The following is a 15885-nucleotide window of genomic DNA, read 5'->3' as shown; positions in this document are numbered from 1 at the left end:
TACATATACATATACATATATACATACATACATACATACATACATATATATATATATATATATATATATATCTGTGTGTGTGAGCATATACTTTATCTCAATATTAGGTTAACTCCATTTTTTGGTGGTGATAGATCATATTTCTCAGTCTATCTCTAGTTACTCTATCAAAATTTTCTGATATCTTTAACATTTCAAAAGGTTTTCTAACTTGAATATAAGATGAAAATCTCCTTCTAAATAGATTATTTTTTCTTGTTCTATTTTCTAGGACATCCATCTATGAAGAACATATAAGACATCATTATCATTTTCCTATGTTATGCACCATTAACCCACTTGAAGATATGCCTCATTCAAAGGACTCATTCACTTCTCTTGGCTCTACATAGATGTATGTACAAAATGAACCCATGCTAGACCTACACATTTGATGACATTTCAATTTCTTCCTTATATATAAAAATATCAAGTTGTTTTTTGTAATTTGGGTTTGATACCCCTTATTTTAATATCCTCGAGTAAATATTATAGTGAGGTGTTGGAATTTATAATCTTTCCTTGTTATTTTTTATTTATTTAATTGTAATAAACCAATTTATCTATTATATAATTTTTGTCCTCTAGTATAGGTGTGAGGACATGTAAATTTTTTAGTTCCTTTATTAAGAAAAATAATTTATTCCTCCTTAAGAGGATTATGGCACTTGGTACATGCTTATGATTGTGACATTCATGTACTTGGGAGTCACTAAATAACTCCTCTTCTCATCTCTATATAAGAGATGCTCCTCTCTCATTCTCTACACCACACACTTACTATGTACTACCTGTAATTCACTTATGGCTTCATTTATCTCTCATTTTCTCTCCCTCTCTTATTCTTTAGGCATTGACCTCATTCATATTATTCACAATGGATTTTTTCTCCTCCAAAAATTCTTTGTTTCCTCTTGTATTGATCTTGGTGAATCTCTTTTTCCCTTTAAATTTTATGGTAATTATTTTCATATCAAACTCTTTTTGATTAGTTCATGATGTATTTTTTTGATCACTTTGTTTAAGTAAGAGTGTTATACATTTCAAATTACTACAAAATCTATGATAAATCGTTATGGTGTAATGTGAATATTGTTATTTTTAAATATCTAAAAATCTGGAAAAAAATAATCAGAGATTTTTTTTTACATTATTCTTCATTAGGTATGGTGTATGAAGTTATTCTAATACTTAACTTCTTTATAGATAAGCTTTATTAGGGTTTTTCTGGTTCGTGGAAGATGAGCATGAAGACACATTTTTATATGTAATCTTGGAGTTGTAGGCAAACTCCAAAAATATAGTCCAATATATTGTTTTTACCCTCCTCAAAAAAAAAAACCATCTTTTGATTTTCAATTCCTCCTTGTTAGTAGGAAGTAGGAAAATCTATTTTTGAGAGAAAATTAGAAGCTTGGTATACTAATTCCATTTTACGAATTTTGAAACAAATGCAAAAAATATTCTAATCTAGAATTTGAGAAAACCTTTCTTTCATTTTCCACCTTAATGATATTTACAAATACAATATTCTTTAAGAGTGGAGTGAAAAATGGCTAGTTTAAACAAAATGAAATTAGGATTACCCTTAGCTTCAAATTATTCAAAAATTATCATATAGATATTAGAGAAAATATGCATAAGTGCTGACTAAACTATATTTTGAAAAATATAATCTATTTAATCTTTGAGATAAATACTAAAAATACCTTATCATTCTCAATGTGAAAATATCATGATTATAAAATCTACAGTAAGTTTATGCTATCTTTACATTAATTTTTTTAAAAAAAATCTTTTCTTTCATATTTAGTTTCCATATATTTATGAAAATGATTAAAACTTAGTCTACAATGTGATAAATGAATTATAATGTCATTATTATTATCATTAAATGAGATCAAATTTATACTAATAATTATCTTCTGAAGCAAGCCAACATATTTATTCACCATATTTATTCAGCCTTTACATATTTTTTGTAGTTGTTTATTCTCAAAAATTATAATGTACATATTAAAGAGGGATCGAGTTAGTCTACAATATAATTATTTTCTTCCATTACTTGTTAAATACAAATGCATTCAATCATTCACTTCAATCAAAATTATAATAAAAAATATATCATCTAAATACAATCCAACATATTTATTTATCTTCCAATAATTAGCTGAGATTGTTTATTACCTAGTATTGGAATGTGGTGAAAATATCAAAATACGAAATATTGTATATTCAATTATTTTCTTTCTCGGCCTATCAAATAAAATAAAAGTTCAATCAACCAGTCATTATGTTTACACTAAAGGAGGTGGATGGATTGGATCCACAATGATAATTAAATACAGAATACACACTACATGCACTTATAGAAATTATAAAATCATTTCATTGCATGATCGATAAAAAACCATTACATTGTGCCTCTTTTATAGAGGTCTTTGATTGTTTCCAGAAACATCTAAATTAGCTAACATAAGAAAAATAGACTTTTCTAAAATTATCTAAACATAAATTCCTTCTAGAACCTAACCATATTCGGTAATCCAACAATTTCTAGAGTTCTCTATTATGCCTTTACATTTCATTTGAGGGGAAATTACACATTCTAACTCACCCCCCTATTTTCAACCTCAAATGTTGTTACATACAAATCCAAATCCTTTCTTTTGTCTGATGCCAAAATGCTATTTTTCAATAATCTTCATATCCATTAATGTGTTCATGAATAGTGTCCTCTGGGGCTGTGGCCATTAATTTCTACAAACAATTTCTAAGAAATTTGCTGCGAATGATTTCCTCTTTTCATAGGATCCACTAATAATCTTGTCTCATCTATCACAAATGTCAGTGACAAGGTTCATTAAGAACCTTTTTGCTTCTTTGATGCCTTGCTCTATTATGTTTCCCAATGTTGTTGCATTCCTTCTTACACTTGAATATTTGTACCTAAATAAACCTTTGATCATTCTTGCAATTCTTTGCCAATTTTATCCATAGCTCAATCCACAATCCATTTTATACAACCTAACATAGAATCATTTTCACAATCTCTATTCCAACATGTCTTATCACAATGAATTTTTAAGCCACAAATACTAAAAATATTTAAATCCCAACACCTATCCTTTCTATGCAATTTCCTATTACAGTGTAAAAATTGCACAATCTTTATTCCTTCAATTAATTCTCTTGAACCTTTATTCATCTTTCCATTATCTGTAGCATATCCAAGACCTTCATATTTTGGCCTAACTATAGGCTCAATCAGATTCCTCATTCTTTTCTCATGCTTTCTTAGACCTTTACCTTTGAAACCCATTCTATACATAATCTTCAAACCAACACTATTATTATCATAACTAACAAAAATTGAAAAATTCTTGTCATTTTCTTTCTTGCACTTTTCATTACAAACACTTTCACCTTTAGCAAAATCACATTTCTCAATTGCATAATTACTCAAATCATTTGTGTCACATGATAGATCACATACAAATGGTTTCACATTCAAACATTCTTTCTCTTGTTTTAGAGTAGACAATTTCTTCTTTAACATACTATTTTCCTCTTCTACTTTCTTCACATTTTATTCTAAAACTTTTTTCATTTTCTCAACATCATCAAATAAATTTAACTTTTCTTCTTATTCTTTATTTTTCTCTCTAAACTTGCATGTTTCCTTCACCTATCAATTATGTACTTCTTCCACAAATTTTAGCCCATCCTCTAGCACTTCAATTGCTTCTATATAGACAGTATTTTCTTTTAACAATTTAGACTTTTCTTCTCCCATTTCATTTCTTACTTTTTCCAATTCCTTTTGCAAAATATCTTTTCCACACAATAATCTTGCATTTTCTTTCTTCACCATCACTAATTCTTCTTCTAACTTATTTTCCTTCTTTTTCTAAATTCTATAGCTTTTCCCATTGAAATCAACAATTTAACACACTTTACTCTTTCTTTTGAAAAATTATAAATTCCTTTTTCATTATAGAATTAAATCTTCAAACAACTTCAAACAAACTTTAGATAACTAAAATCCTCACAATATTCTTCTGATGTAATAATTTCTCAAATGTCATTAAATAATTATAAGAATTCACACCATACCTTATGTTCTTCCATGTGTCATTTCTTCTGTGCTTTGCAAACACTTTGGTTCCTTCATAATCTTTATGAAAAGTCTTCTTTCCACTGATTTTGTTGTTCTCAATTATGTGTTTTCCTGCTAACTTGCCATTTTTCCTTTTTCTCATAGCAACTCAACACTTCTTGTGTGGTCTTCTTCGAAATAATTGTCTTTTCTATAACCAAATCAATCCTCCATATTTTAGTAGCGACAAAACATCACTTCCTCTTTAGTCAACAATTTTGTCCACCTGGCTCTGATACCAAACTAATGGATGGGCAGATGGATTGGATTTACAATGATAATTAAACATAGAATACACACTATAGGCACTTAAAGAAATTATAAAATCATTTTATTCCTTGATCAACAAAAAATCATTACATTGTGCTTCTTTCATAAAGGTCTTTGATTATTTTAGAAAACATATAAATTAGCTAACATAAGACAAATAGACTTTTCTAGAATTATCTAAACATAAATTCCTTTTAGAACCTAACCCTATTCGGTAATCCAACAATTTTTGGAGTCCTCTATTATGCCTTTACTTTTCATTTGAGGGGAAATTACACATTTGAGCACTCCCCCCTAATTTCAACCTCAAATGTTGTTACATACAAATCCAAATCCTTTCTTCTGCCTGATGCCAAAAAGCTATTTTCTAATAATCTTCATATTCATTAATGCCTTCATGAATAGTGTTTTTCGAGGCTGTGGCCTTTAATTTCTACAAACAATTTGTAAGAAATTGGGTTGCCAATGATTTCCTCTTTTCGTAAGATCCATTGATAATCTGCTTCATCTATCACAAATGTCGGTGACAAGGTTCATTAAGAACCTTTTGTCTTTTTGATGTCTTGCTCTATTTTGTTCCCCAATGCTGTTGCATTCCTTCTTACACTTGAACATTTGTACCTGAATAAACTTTTGATCATTCCTGCAATTCTTTACCAATTTGATCCATATCTCCATCCATAATTCATATTTATACAACCTACCATAGAATCATTTTCACTATCTCTAATCCAACATGTCTTATCACAATGATTTTTCAAGCCACAAATACTACAAATATTTAAATCCCAACACTTATCCTTTGTATGTCATTTCCTATTACAATGTGAATATTGCACAATCTTTATTCCTTCAATTAATTCTTTTCAACCTTTGTTCATTTTTCCATTGTTTGTAGCATATCCAAGACCTTCATATTTTGGCCTAACTATAGGCTCAATCACATTCCTTATTCCTTTCTCATGCTTTCATATACCTTTACCTTTCAAACCCATTCTTTTCATAATCTTCAAACCAACACTATTATTATCATAACAAACAAAATCCACAAACTTCTTGTCATTTTCTTTCTTACACTTTCATCACAAACACTTTCAGCTTTAGCAAAATCACATTTTTCAATTGTATAATCACTCAAATCATTTGTGTCACATGATACATCACATACAAATGGTTTCACATTTAAATATTCTTTCTCTTATTTCTAAGTAGATCATTTCTTCTTTAACATACTATTTTCCTCTTTTAATTTCTTCACATTTTCTTCTAAAATTTTGTTCTTTTTCTCAACATCATCAAACAAGTATAACTTTTCTTCTAATTCTTTATTTTACCCTCCAAACTTGCATGTTTCCTTCACCTATCAATTATGTACTTCTTCCACAAATTTTAGCCTATCCTCTAGCTGTTCAATTGCCTATATATAGACACTAATTTCTTTTAACAATTTAGACTTTTCTTCTCCCATTTCATTTCTTACATTTGCCAAATCCTTTTGCAAAATATCTTTTTCACACAATAATCTTGCATTTTCTTTCTTCACCATCACTAATTCTTCTTCTAACTTATTTGTCTTATCTTTTTGAACTCTACCAGCTTTTCCCATTGAAATGAACAATTTAAGACACTTTACTATTTCTTTTAGAAAATTCTAAATGCCTTTTTATTTCTAGAATGAAATCTTCAAACAACTTGAAACAAACCTTTAGACAGCTAAAATCTTCATAATATTCTTCTGCTATTATAATTTCACAAATGTTATTAAATAATTATAAGAATTCACACCATACCTTTTGTTCTTTCATCCATCCTTTCTTCTATGCTTTACAAACACTTTGGTTCCTTCATAATCTTCATGAAAAGTCTTCTTTGCACTGATTCTTTTGTTCTCAATAATGTGCTATCTTGTTGAATTGCCCTTTTTCATTCTTCTCATAGCTAACACTTCTTGTGTGGTCTTCTTCAAAATAATTGTCTTTTCTATAACACAAATCAATCCTCCATATTTTAGCAACACCAAAACATTGCTTCCTCTTTAATCAACAATTTTGTCAACCTAGCTCTAATACCAAAATGATGGATGGGCAGATGGATTGGATACACAATGATAATTAAACATAGAATACACACTAAATACACTTATAGAAATTATAAAATCATTTTATTGCCTAATCGATAAACAACCATTACATTGCGCCTCTTTTATAGAGGTCTTTGATTGTTTCTAGAAACATCTAAATTAGTCGACATAGGACAAATAGACTTTTCTAGAATTATCTAAACATAAATTCCTTTTAGAACCTAACCCTATTCGATAATCCAATAATTTCTAGAGTCATCTATTATGCATTTACATTTCATTTGAGGGGAAATTACACATTCCAACATACACTACAACAAGATATCAATAATCTTCATTAATCCAAGATAGGGTTAGGTTAGAAAACAATTAAAAATGAGCATGTGGAATGGTTGCTAAACATTTTATTAGTTGACTATTTTATATAGCTAGGTTTGAAATCATTTAGTGAAAGGACAAAAGTATCTTATTTAAAAGACTACTAGCCACATGGTCTCATGAATTAATTCTCCAAATAATTTATCTTTGTTTGATTTATTTTTCCCACTATTCTTCTATGTTTTGAAGAATTCTCAAAACTAGTTCTATGAAAAATTCAAAGCGGGGGTCCTCAAAACAGTACGTGGAGAACTCCATTAAAAAGCATTCCAATGAAAAGCAACTTGACAACTTCTTTTTTCATCTATGGTATGTGATACTCTTTATAGAGTTTTCTTTCTTTGCAAGTATACTATAATCTGGTATTAATTGCTGAATCATTATCTTGTGGTATGAATGTTATTTTTGTTTAGTATTTATTTTTTTGTGAAGTATTTATAATTTTGAAAAAAAGTATTCTTTTAAAATTATTATTTCTTTAGAATCTGTGTAGGAAGTTATTTTCCTAATTAACTTATTTACAAATAATTCTTTAAAGATATTTACAAATACACTATTTTTTGAAGTTGCACTGACATAATTTAAAGAAATTGAAATTAGAAAATTATCATATTCATAATTATAAAATGGTGTATATGTATTGACTCAGCCAACTTTTGAGAATATAATCTATTCAATCTTTCAGACAAAGTATTAAAAATGACTTATCATTTTGAATCCCAAAATATCACCATTTTAATATCCACTATAAATTTATAAATGTATGTCATCTTCACATTAATAATTAACAAAACTTCTCTTTCACATTGAGTTTACATATGTTATATTCTTCAGTTTAATTTATTAAAACTCATTCTATAATGTGATAACTAAATTGTAATATCAATAACATTATAATCAGATCAAATTTATACTAATAATTATACCATCTAAAACATTGTAACATATGTATCCATCTTTACATATTTACATGTTGAAATTGTTTATTCTCTACAATTAGAATGTGTTAAAACTATGAGATTTGGCCAGTCAACAACAGAAGTATTTTATTCCTCTATTTATCAAATAGTAATGCATTCAACCAGTCATTTCTGTCAAAATTAAATCATCTAACATAATCTAACATATTTATTTACCTTAACATATTTGTTGAGGGTGTTTATAGTCTACAATTAGAGAATACAAAATATTGAATAGCGGGCCAGTAAGTCAACTATTGAGTTGTTCTCTTCCTCCACCTATCAAGGCAATCGACCGGTCATATCAACCGGTCATTACTTACACTAGAAGAAGAAATCAATAATCTTCACGATTCCAAGTTATGGTTAGGTGTGAAAACCCCTAAAAATGAGCATGTGGAATGGTAGTTAAGAATGTTATTAGTTGACTATTTTGTCTAGGTTGACCACCATTTAGTGGAAATACAAATATATCCTTATTAAAAGGTAATTGGCCAGATGGGCTCATTAATGAATCCTCCAAAGAATTGATCTTTGTTTAATTGATTTTCCCTATTGTTGTGTTCAGTTTTGTGTAAACTAAAACAACAGTTATCTAGAAGAATACAAAAATTTGTACAAATATTTTTCAGCAATCCACACATCTTTCGGAAAAATACATTGCAAATTTCCTATATCAATTTACCTATTTGATTAGGATTTCTTATTCTTCTATGTTTTAATGACCTGTCAAAACTAAGAAAAAGTTTGTTGTGTCACTGTATTTCTTGAGGCTTTTTGGTTAACCAGCCAGCCTAGAAGGGAATTGGCTTTCAAACCCTTTTCGTAACTAAACTAGTGTAAATTCAAGGTACTTTTGTTTCTAAAAGCATTTGGAAAGCCTAGAAAGCCATTAAGCCTTGGCTTCAGTGGACTAGCAATGGATTCAAAGATGGGCTCTCTGTGAACCATAAAAACTTGTGATGGTCCCCTTTGTTTGTTGTCCAAGGTGTTCCTCTTGTGCAGATTCAAGGAACTTTTGCCCTTGCTTATTTAGAAAGGGAATCAAGACACCCAATGATCTCCTTTCTAGAATCACTATGAGTCTTTTCTCTTGGATGGACCTAAAGGTGTAGTTCCAGCTCAATTGTCCAAATCGACGGACAATTGATCTACTAGTTTCTACAATTCTTCCCCATATGTTGTACAAGTTTGGGATTCACTCATCTCACCCATAGTGGAAGGACTTGAAGCGGTATCATTCCACTCCTTTGACCGATTATAAACTCAAGTTGGGTTATCGATGGCTAGTTCCCCACCTTCCTATGGTTGAGACCCTCACTGACTGTTGGCATTTGTAATCCTCTCACACGACTTGGAGTCTTAGATTTTGTATGGTTTGGAAAGCTATCATGAAACTGAAGATAGCTAACTTTTCCTAGTGTATTATCTTCTAAAGATTGTCGTTGAGCCCTTGGCTCTGACATTTGGGTGTCTTGGACACCAGATTTCCTTTTTGTGTTTAGCCAAATAATCATCTTGCACATCTTTTAGATTTTGAAGGTAGGCCCATAATTACTAGCTCTAGATTCATGATTTCTTCAAACCCTTTCACCTAGAGGCATTTTCCTGGTGTATGGTTGTACTGGAAATAGAGAAAAATAGTTTTATTCTCTCATAGCTTTCTTCATATAAGTTTTATTATGTATGCTAAAGTGTGTATTCATAACAATGGCATGATGTAAATTCAAGTATAAACTAACAAGTTAGCATTGGAGGTAGCCCATATGTAGGAGAGCATTTATCTTAGTGTGGTAATGCCCCTTGCAATGTTGCCAGGGTGCTACCAAACATTTTACTTGGGTGATAGTACTCCTCTACATGGTTGTTAGAGAGGCTGTAGTAGCTCATTTCACCACTCACATACTCCCAGGTCATAGTCTTCATGCCACTCTCCTAGTGGCAGTTTTGGTGGTCATCATTGCTCAAACTCACCTCCATGGAGATTAGGATCGGGTTTGTCTCTAGTGGCTTCTCTTATTGCCCTTGATGCAAGGATGGCCCTCTATCTAGAGGGGCCCTAAATTGGCTTTCCCATAGTTGGATCTAGCTATCTATCCTCCTAGGATAGAGGGAGAAAAAGATAAAGATGATGTTGTTGCCACCAATGATGATGGATGGGCTCCCCCTAAGCCATCCACTAGCTCGTTTGATTTTTGGGGTTTTGATGAAAAAAATCCTCCCTCTGCTAGCACTACTCTCGCAACCTGAGGGCTTTTCTCTTGTTTCCTATTTTGTCGCTTCATTTTTAGCCTTTGCATTTATATATTTTTGGTGATTAGTTGAATTGTCCATGCCGTGTGAACTTGCGGGGTGATCTTGTATCCCCAACCCCATTTTTGTGAATATGTATCTCTAATATCTAATTAATAGGAAAGAGACTATTCATCATTAAAAAATGGTATTGTTAGGTTAGAAAATCATTACAAATGAGCATGTAGAATGGTAGTTAAACATGTTGTTAGTTGACTATTTTATATAGGTTAGAAACCATTTAGTGGAAAGACAAAAATATCCTATCTAAAAGGCCATTGGACACATGGTCTCATAATCTAATCCTCCAAAGAGCTTATCTTTATTTGATTTATTTTCTCCATTATTCTCCTAAGTTTTGATGAACTTTCAAAACCAATTTTGTAAAAAATTTAGAGCTTAGGTCCTCAAAATAGTACTTATAGAACTCCGTTAAAAAACATTCCAATCAAAATCATCATGACAACTTCTTTTATTGTCTATGGTATATGACACTCTTTATAGAAACTTCTTTCTTTGTAAGTATACTATAATCTGGTATTGATTGCTAAATCATTATCTTGTGGTATGAATGTTATTTTTGTTAAGTATCAATTTTTTGTTGGTTAAGTATCTATAATTGAGGAAAAAAATAGTGATTTTTTAAAAATTATTATCTGCCTAGGATTAGTGTAGGAAGTTAATTTTCTAATTAACTTCTTTACAATAATCCTTTAAGGATATTTACAAATAGACTATTCTTTAAGGGTGTAGTGACAAATGATTAATTTAAAGAAATTGAAATTAGAATTACACATTTTTTCAAATAATTAAAAATTTATCCTATTCATAATTATAAAAATGATGTATATATATCTATATCTATATCTATATCTATATATATTCACTAAGATTTTTTTTTATTTTTTGTGATGGAGGGTTTAGACTTGCGAGGTAACCCAGTGAGGCACGAAGCCTATGAGCAACCAACCAACGAAGGCCACCACATAGACTTTTTAGGACCCTGATACTCAGCCAACTTTTAAGTATATAATATGTTCAATCTTTGAAACAAAGTATTAAAAATAGCTTATCATTTTGAATCCCAAAATATCATGATTTTGTATCTACTATAAATTTATAAATGTATGTCATCATTACATTAATAATTAAAAAATCTTCTCTTTTATATTTAGTTTTCTTATGGTATATTCTTCAATTTCATATATTGAAAATCATTGTATTAATAATATTAGATCAAATAAACATTCCAATGTATATATCCACCTTTACATATTTGTTGAAATTGTTTATTCTCTGCAATTAGAACGTACTAAAACTATAAGATTCATTCAGTCTACCGCAGAATTGTTTTCTTCATTTTATTTTTTCAAATAGAAATGAAATGCTAAATTATGATAAAATTAAATCATCTAATATAATCCAACGTATTTATTTACCTTTACATATTTGTTGAAATTGTTTATGGTACAAAATATTGAATACGGGGCCATTCAGTCAACTATTGACTTATTTTCTTCCTCCACCTATCAATGCAATCAACCAGTCACTACTTTACACTACAAGAAGAATATCAATAATCTTCATCATTCCAAGTTATGGTTAGGCATGAAAACCCTTAAAAACGAGCATGTGGAATGGTAGTTAAAGACGTTGTTAGTTGACTATTCTATCTAGGTTGGCAACCATTTAATGGAAATGCAAATAGATCCTTATTAAAACGTAATTGGCCACATGGGCTCATTAATGAATCCTCCAAAGAATTGGTCTTTGTTTAATTGATTTTCCCTATTGTTGTGCCAAGATTCGTGTAAATTAAAACAACAATTATCCAGAAGAATACAAAAATTTGCACAATTCTTTCTCAGCAATCCACACGTCTTCTGACGAATACATTGCAAATATCCTGTATCAATTTACCTGTTTAATTAGGATTTCTTATTCTTCTATGTTTTAATGAACTGTCAAAACCAGTTCTGTGAAAAATTAGGACACCAAGTCGTCAAAACAGTACCTGCAAAACTCCATTAAAAATCATCCAAATGGAAGACAACGTGAAAACTTCTTTACTCATCTAATCTGTGAAGAGTGGAGGACAGCAATCTGGAATTCCACAGCAACAGAAAATTCTCTGTAACCTGCACCAACAACAATCAAGCAATAACATCAGTATCATAAATTCTATATCAACATAAACAGTACACCAAAACATAAACTTTTTAATAATAATAATAAATACCATCTTCTTAAAAATGATCTTGGAGTTCTCCTATTGGTTGACCACTCAACATAATCTTCATCTTCAGCTTCATCTGGAGGTGTAGCAAAGTGGGGGAGGAGTGGAGAATACTCAGTGGCAGGAGCATATGATTTTGAAGGCTTTTTATCAGAAGCTATATTGGATCTTTCAGGTTCTGGTATTGCTTCATACGTTTGTGGTTTTGCTGGAGAAGAGCTAGTGGGAGAAAATGGGGGAGAATTTGAAGGAGATGAGGGGAAAAAATACTGCTGGTAGCCTGGGCCAACACTAACTGGTAATGGAGATGGAGGAGTTGGAGGAGAAGAAGTCGGTGTTGGATGTCTCTCTTCCTCTACATTTGGAGGAACTGTATCCAATTCCCTCTCCATCCAAAGTCTTCTATCCTCCATACAAATCTCACAAAATTTGCATTCAACCTTTTACTCAATAACCCACCAAGGCTAGATTGGCGATCTTCAGAAACCCTAATAATTTTAGGGCTTAATTACTGAAGAAAAAACTCCCAACAATCCCTACAAGGGATAGAAGCTTAAAGACTTCCCTCTATCAGGTAGAGAAACCCAGCCCAATTGATGATACTGGGTATAAGTACACACATACGTGTATTCATAACATATAAATAAGGAAAGTCTCATTCAAATCAATCTTTGGCGAGTTGTTTTTGAATTTACAGATGACTTATGAGACTTTCGACAAGACCCAATATGAAAAAAACATTCTAACTATATTTCATATAAGAAAACCCTAACCCTAAAAGATTTGAACTACCATGAATGGAGATCATGTCATCTGATAACAACTCAAGCTCTTGATCCTCTTAATAGTTCGTTTAACAGTAGACTTCTCTAATCTACTATGAGAACCTTTGGGGCATGTGGCAAAAAATTAAAAAATCCCAAGATCCAACAAGACTGATTATCAAATGAGCTTGAACTGACCTGGATATTCCCTCTGTTTAGATACAATCTGGATTGCGCTAAGAATGGTGTAGTTTATCATCCATGATGTGCTAAGTGGCATTTGATGACAAGCAGTAGAACTCTTGTCTGTCTCCCATTCTTCGTATTTTCAAAGTCAGAAGGGTGCATCTACCATTCAGAACAACCCGCTTGCCGAAAAAAGTAGAGATTTGCAGGTGGAGAGTTCAACCCACTTCGCGCTATTTGTTTTTATTTTTTTCTTAATTTTTTTTTTTTAAAAGGTGTCACCTACCAGTCTTAGTTTGAATCCGTCGAGTTGTATGATGAACTACGCGCATCTCTTCTTCACTATTTTGAATAGTTGTTTCATAACGTGCATATTGATTGTCCGAGGGAGAATTTAGAATTTAATGTTTGAGAGAAAAAGGGACGCAAATTGATAGATGGAATCGTGGATATGAATGGTTGGCGAGTGGGAAAACGTATATGACTGTCTTGTTTCAATATAATAAAATTAAAATATCCTACCAAATAAGCAAATGCCACTTCAAAGAAACCTTGGCCATTAGAGTCAAATACTCACTCTTTAAACTTGATAGCTATTCAAATATTTTATTAAATCAATGGATTTGGGTATATTTAGGGTTGTTTAATGGTGGAAAATTTGTAGTTTTGAAAGAGATCATACATTCAAATTATGAGGGCGATAGGTGTCTCTATGTATAAAGTACAAGAATTCAAATTGGAGAAGCCAACTCTATTACGGTGTTTATTGTATAGATTGGGTAGTCCTATTTTATTGTAAGATATTTATAGATCTAAAAATAAATATCTAAATTAAAGTACAAAAATATCCACTTCTACTTGTTTGTATCGTATGTTCTTTCTGAAAATGATATGCATTATCTAGTTATTGTTGTGAAATTTGGTTTGTTGTGAAATTTGGTTTGTTGTGAAATTTGGTTTATGGTATGTTGGTGATGGAATACATTTCCATAAGAAAAATTTAAAGAGTATTATAAGTAAAAACATAAAGATTAAAAATGTAAACAATGTAAATATGTAAAGATTTATGTTGTATACTTTTTATTTGTATATTTGAGTACATGAATATAGGAGATTTTCTAAGAAGCAAATTTTCATACATCTTCTTTTTGCAAGTTTGTGTGGATGTCTTTAATGAATGGTTATACTAGGTAAAAGTACAAAACTGTATCACTCTTTTGTAAAAGAAAAGGCTAACAAAAGTATAATTGTTCACCTTCAATGATATAAAACTGGTATTATTATTTTGAATTAAAAAATGAAGTAAACTAATGAAATGTGTACAAATAGATGAAGTTTTGGATTATAATTTTTAATAATTATTTGGAATGAGAATTGATATATTTTCTCAATTTTTATAGATAATTTTTTAGCTGCTAAAACATATTAAAAATTAGGGTTCTAGTTCCTACCATGAAACAATATGCAAATAAACTTATTTCCCTTTGATCTTAGACTCTATTATAGATAACATATATAGCTAGAACAATAAAAAATTAAAATCACTTTTAGACCTATATTTTCTCTTTTATAGTGATTCAAATTCTAGCTCATGTGAAATCGGTAGTTTTCATCTCCCACCACATTTTTCAAAACAAATCTATTTAACTTGAAGAGAAATTATACGTTTTGGAAGAGGACTCTCTCCTTTAGAATGTTATATAATTTGTTTTTAAAAAAATGATACAATTTAATATTTTTTTCTTTCTTAAAATCAACATCTTTTCGAGTGCTAAAATATGTGCCTATAGAATTTTTTAATTGCAATATACTATATCTAATGAAAACACTATAAGCTCTATATGAGAATATTCTTGACTTTGAGCTCTATAAAATGGTATTTATATGTTATTAAAAAAATCATAAAATACTAATAGTTATTGAAACATCACTTTTATAAAAAATAAATATTTCATTAGTATTTGGATACAAATTAGTATAAAACATGCATTTAATGGACATTTCCAATTGGAAAAGTGTGAGACCATATATAACTTATCTAGAATTGATTTAGCTAGATCATATGTTTGAACAAAATTGATTTTTAGATTAAAAAAACTCAAATTTAGTTGTTTTGATAATTTAGCCTAAAGGGTGACACAACAAGTAGAGTAATTTGTCTATTCACTTAATGACTGAACAACTACTCTTAAGATAGAGGAAGATTATGAGAGGACTAATAGAGAATCTAGAGGTTTCTCTCATATGTCTGGCTAGACATGCTAGTGGAGAAACCTACCCCCTCCAAGGAGAAGAAAGAATGATGGTTGGGCCTCATTCTTTGTTAATTTTTTTTACTATTTTTATGATGGTTTAGTTCATAGTAGTTTAGTTAATAGAGCTCCTAGGTACTTTTTTTTATGTTAATGGGTGGCTAATGTGTTTTTGATGATCCTAGTTAATAGTTTTCTCTCAACTAATAGTGTTACTTTCATTATGGTTGTTTCTAGTGCACTAGTCACCAAAATTTTACTGCTTTTAAT

At 30.3% G+C, this 15885-nt stretch overlaps 1 protein-coding gene across 4 annotated transcripts; it reads right to left on the bottom strand.

The window, feature by feature from the left end:
• Positions 1-6172: 6172 nt before the first annotated feature.
• LOC149546215 (uncharacterized) lies at positions 6173-13586 on the bottom strand. Of its 4 annotated transcripts, none has more exons than XR_016353667.1 (3): positions 12417-12969; positions 12192-12315; positions 6173-6448 (listed from the first exon to the last, which is right to left on the bottom strand). XR_016353667.1 is itself a non-coding variant. In XM_089791060.1 (2 exons), exons 1-2 carry the CDS (start codon positions 12824-12826, stop codon positions 12252-12254), a joined length of 474 nt encoding a protein of 157 aa, XP_089647186.1. In that variant the 5' UTR covers positions 12827-13586; the 3' UTR covers positions 11866-12251. The 4 variants fall into 4 exon arrangements, 1 of the variants encoding a protein (XP_089647186.1); XR_016353666.1 differs by lacking the exon at positions 6173-6448 and adding an exon at positions 11570-11703; XR_016353668.1 differs by lacking the exon at positions 6173-6448 and adding an exon at positions 11866-12083 and having other exon boundaries at positions 12417-13452.
• Between the last annotated feature and the right edge of the window lie 2299 nt (positions 13587-15885).

This window comes from Cupressus sempervirens, chromosome 7 (assembly GCF_028749045.1).
Source record: "Cupressus sempervirens isolate cs-2001-9-10 chromosome 7, ASM2874904v1, whole genome shotgun sequence".
NCBI classification, from domain to species: Eukaryota; Viridiplantae; Streptophyta; class Pinopsida; order Cupressales; family Cupressaceae; genus Cupressus; species Cupressus sempervirens.
This window is presented reverse-complemented; position numbering and strand designations above follow the sequence as displayed.

Excerpts from the sequence above, each read along its gene's own strand:
- LOC149546215 (XM_089791060.1), bottom strand. The coding sequence starts at position 12,826 with ATGGAGGATAGAAGACTTTGGATGGAGAGGGAATTGGATACAGTTCCT. Across the intron at positions 12,316-12,416 it reads AGATCATTTTTAAGAAGATG|GTTACAGAGAATTTTCTGTT; the intron begins GTATTTATTATT and ends TTGTTGGTGCAG.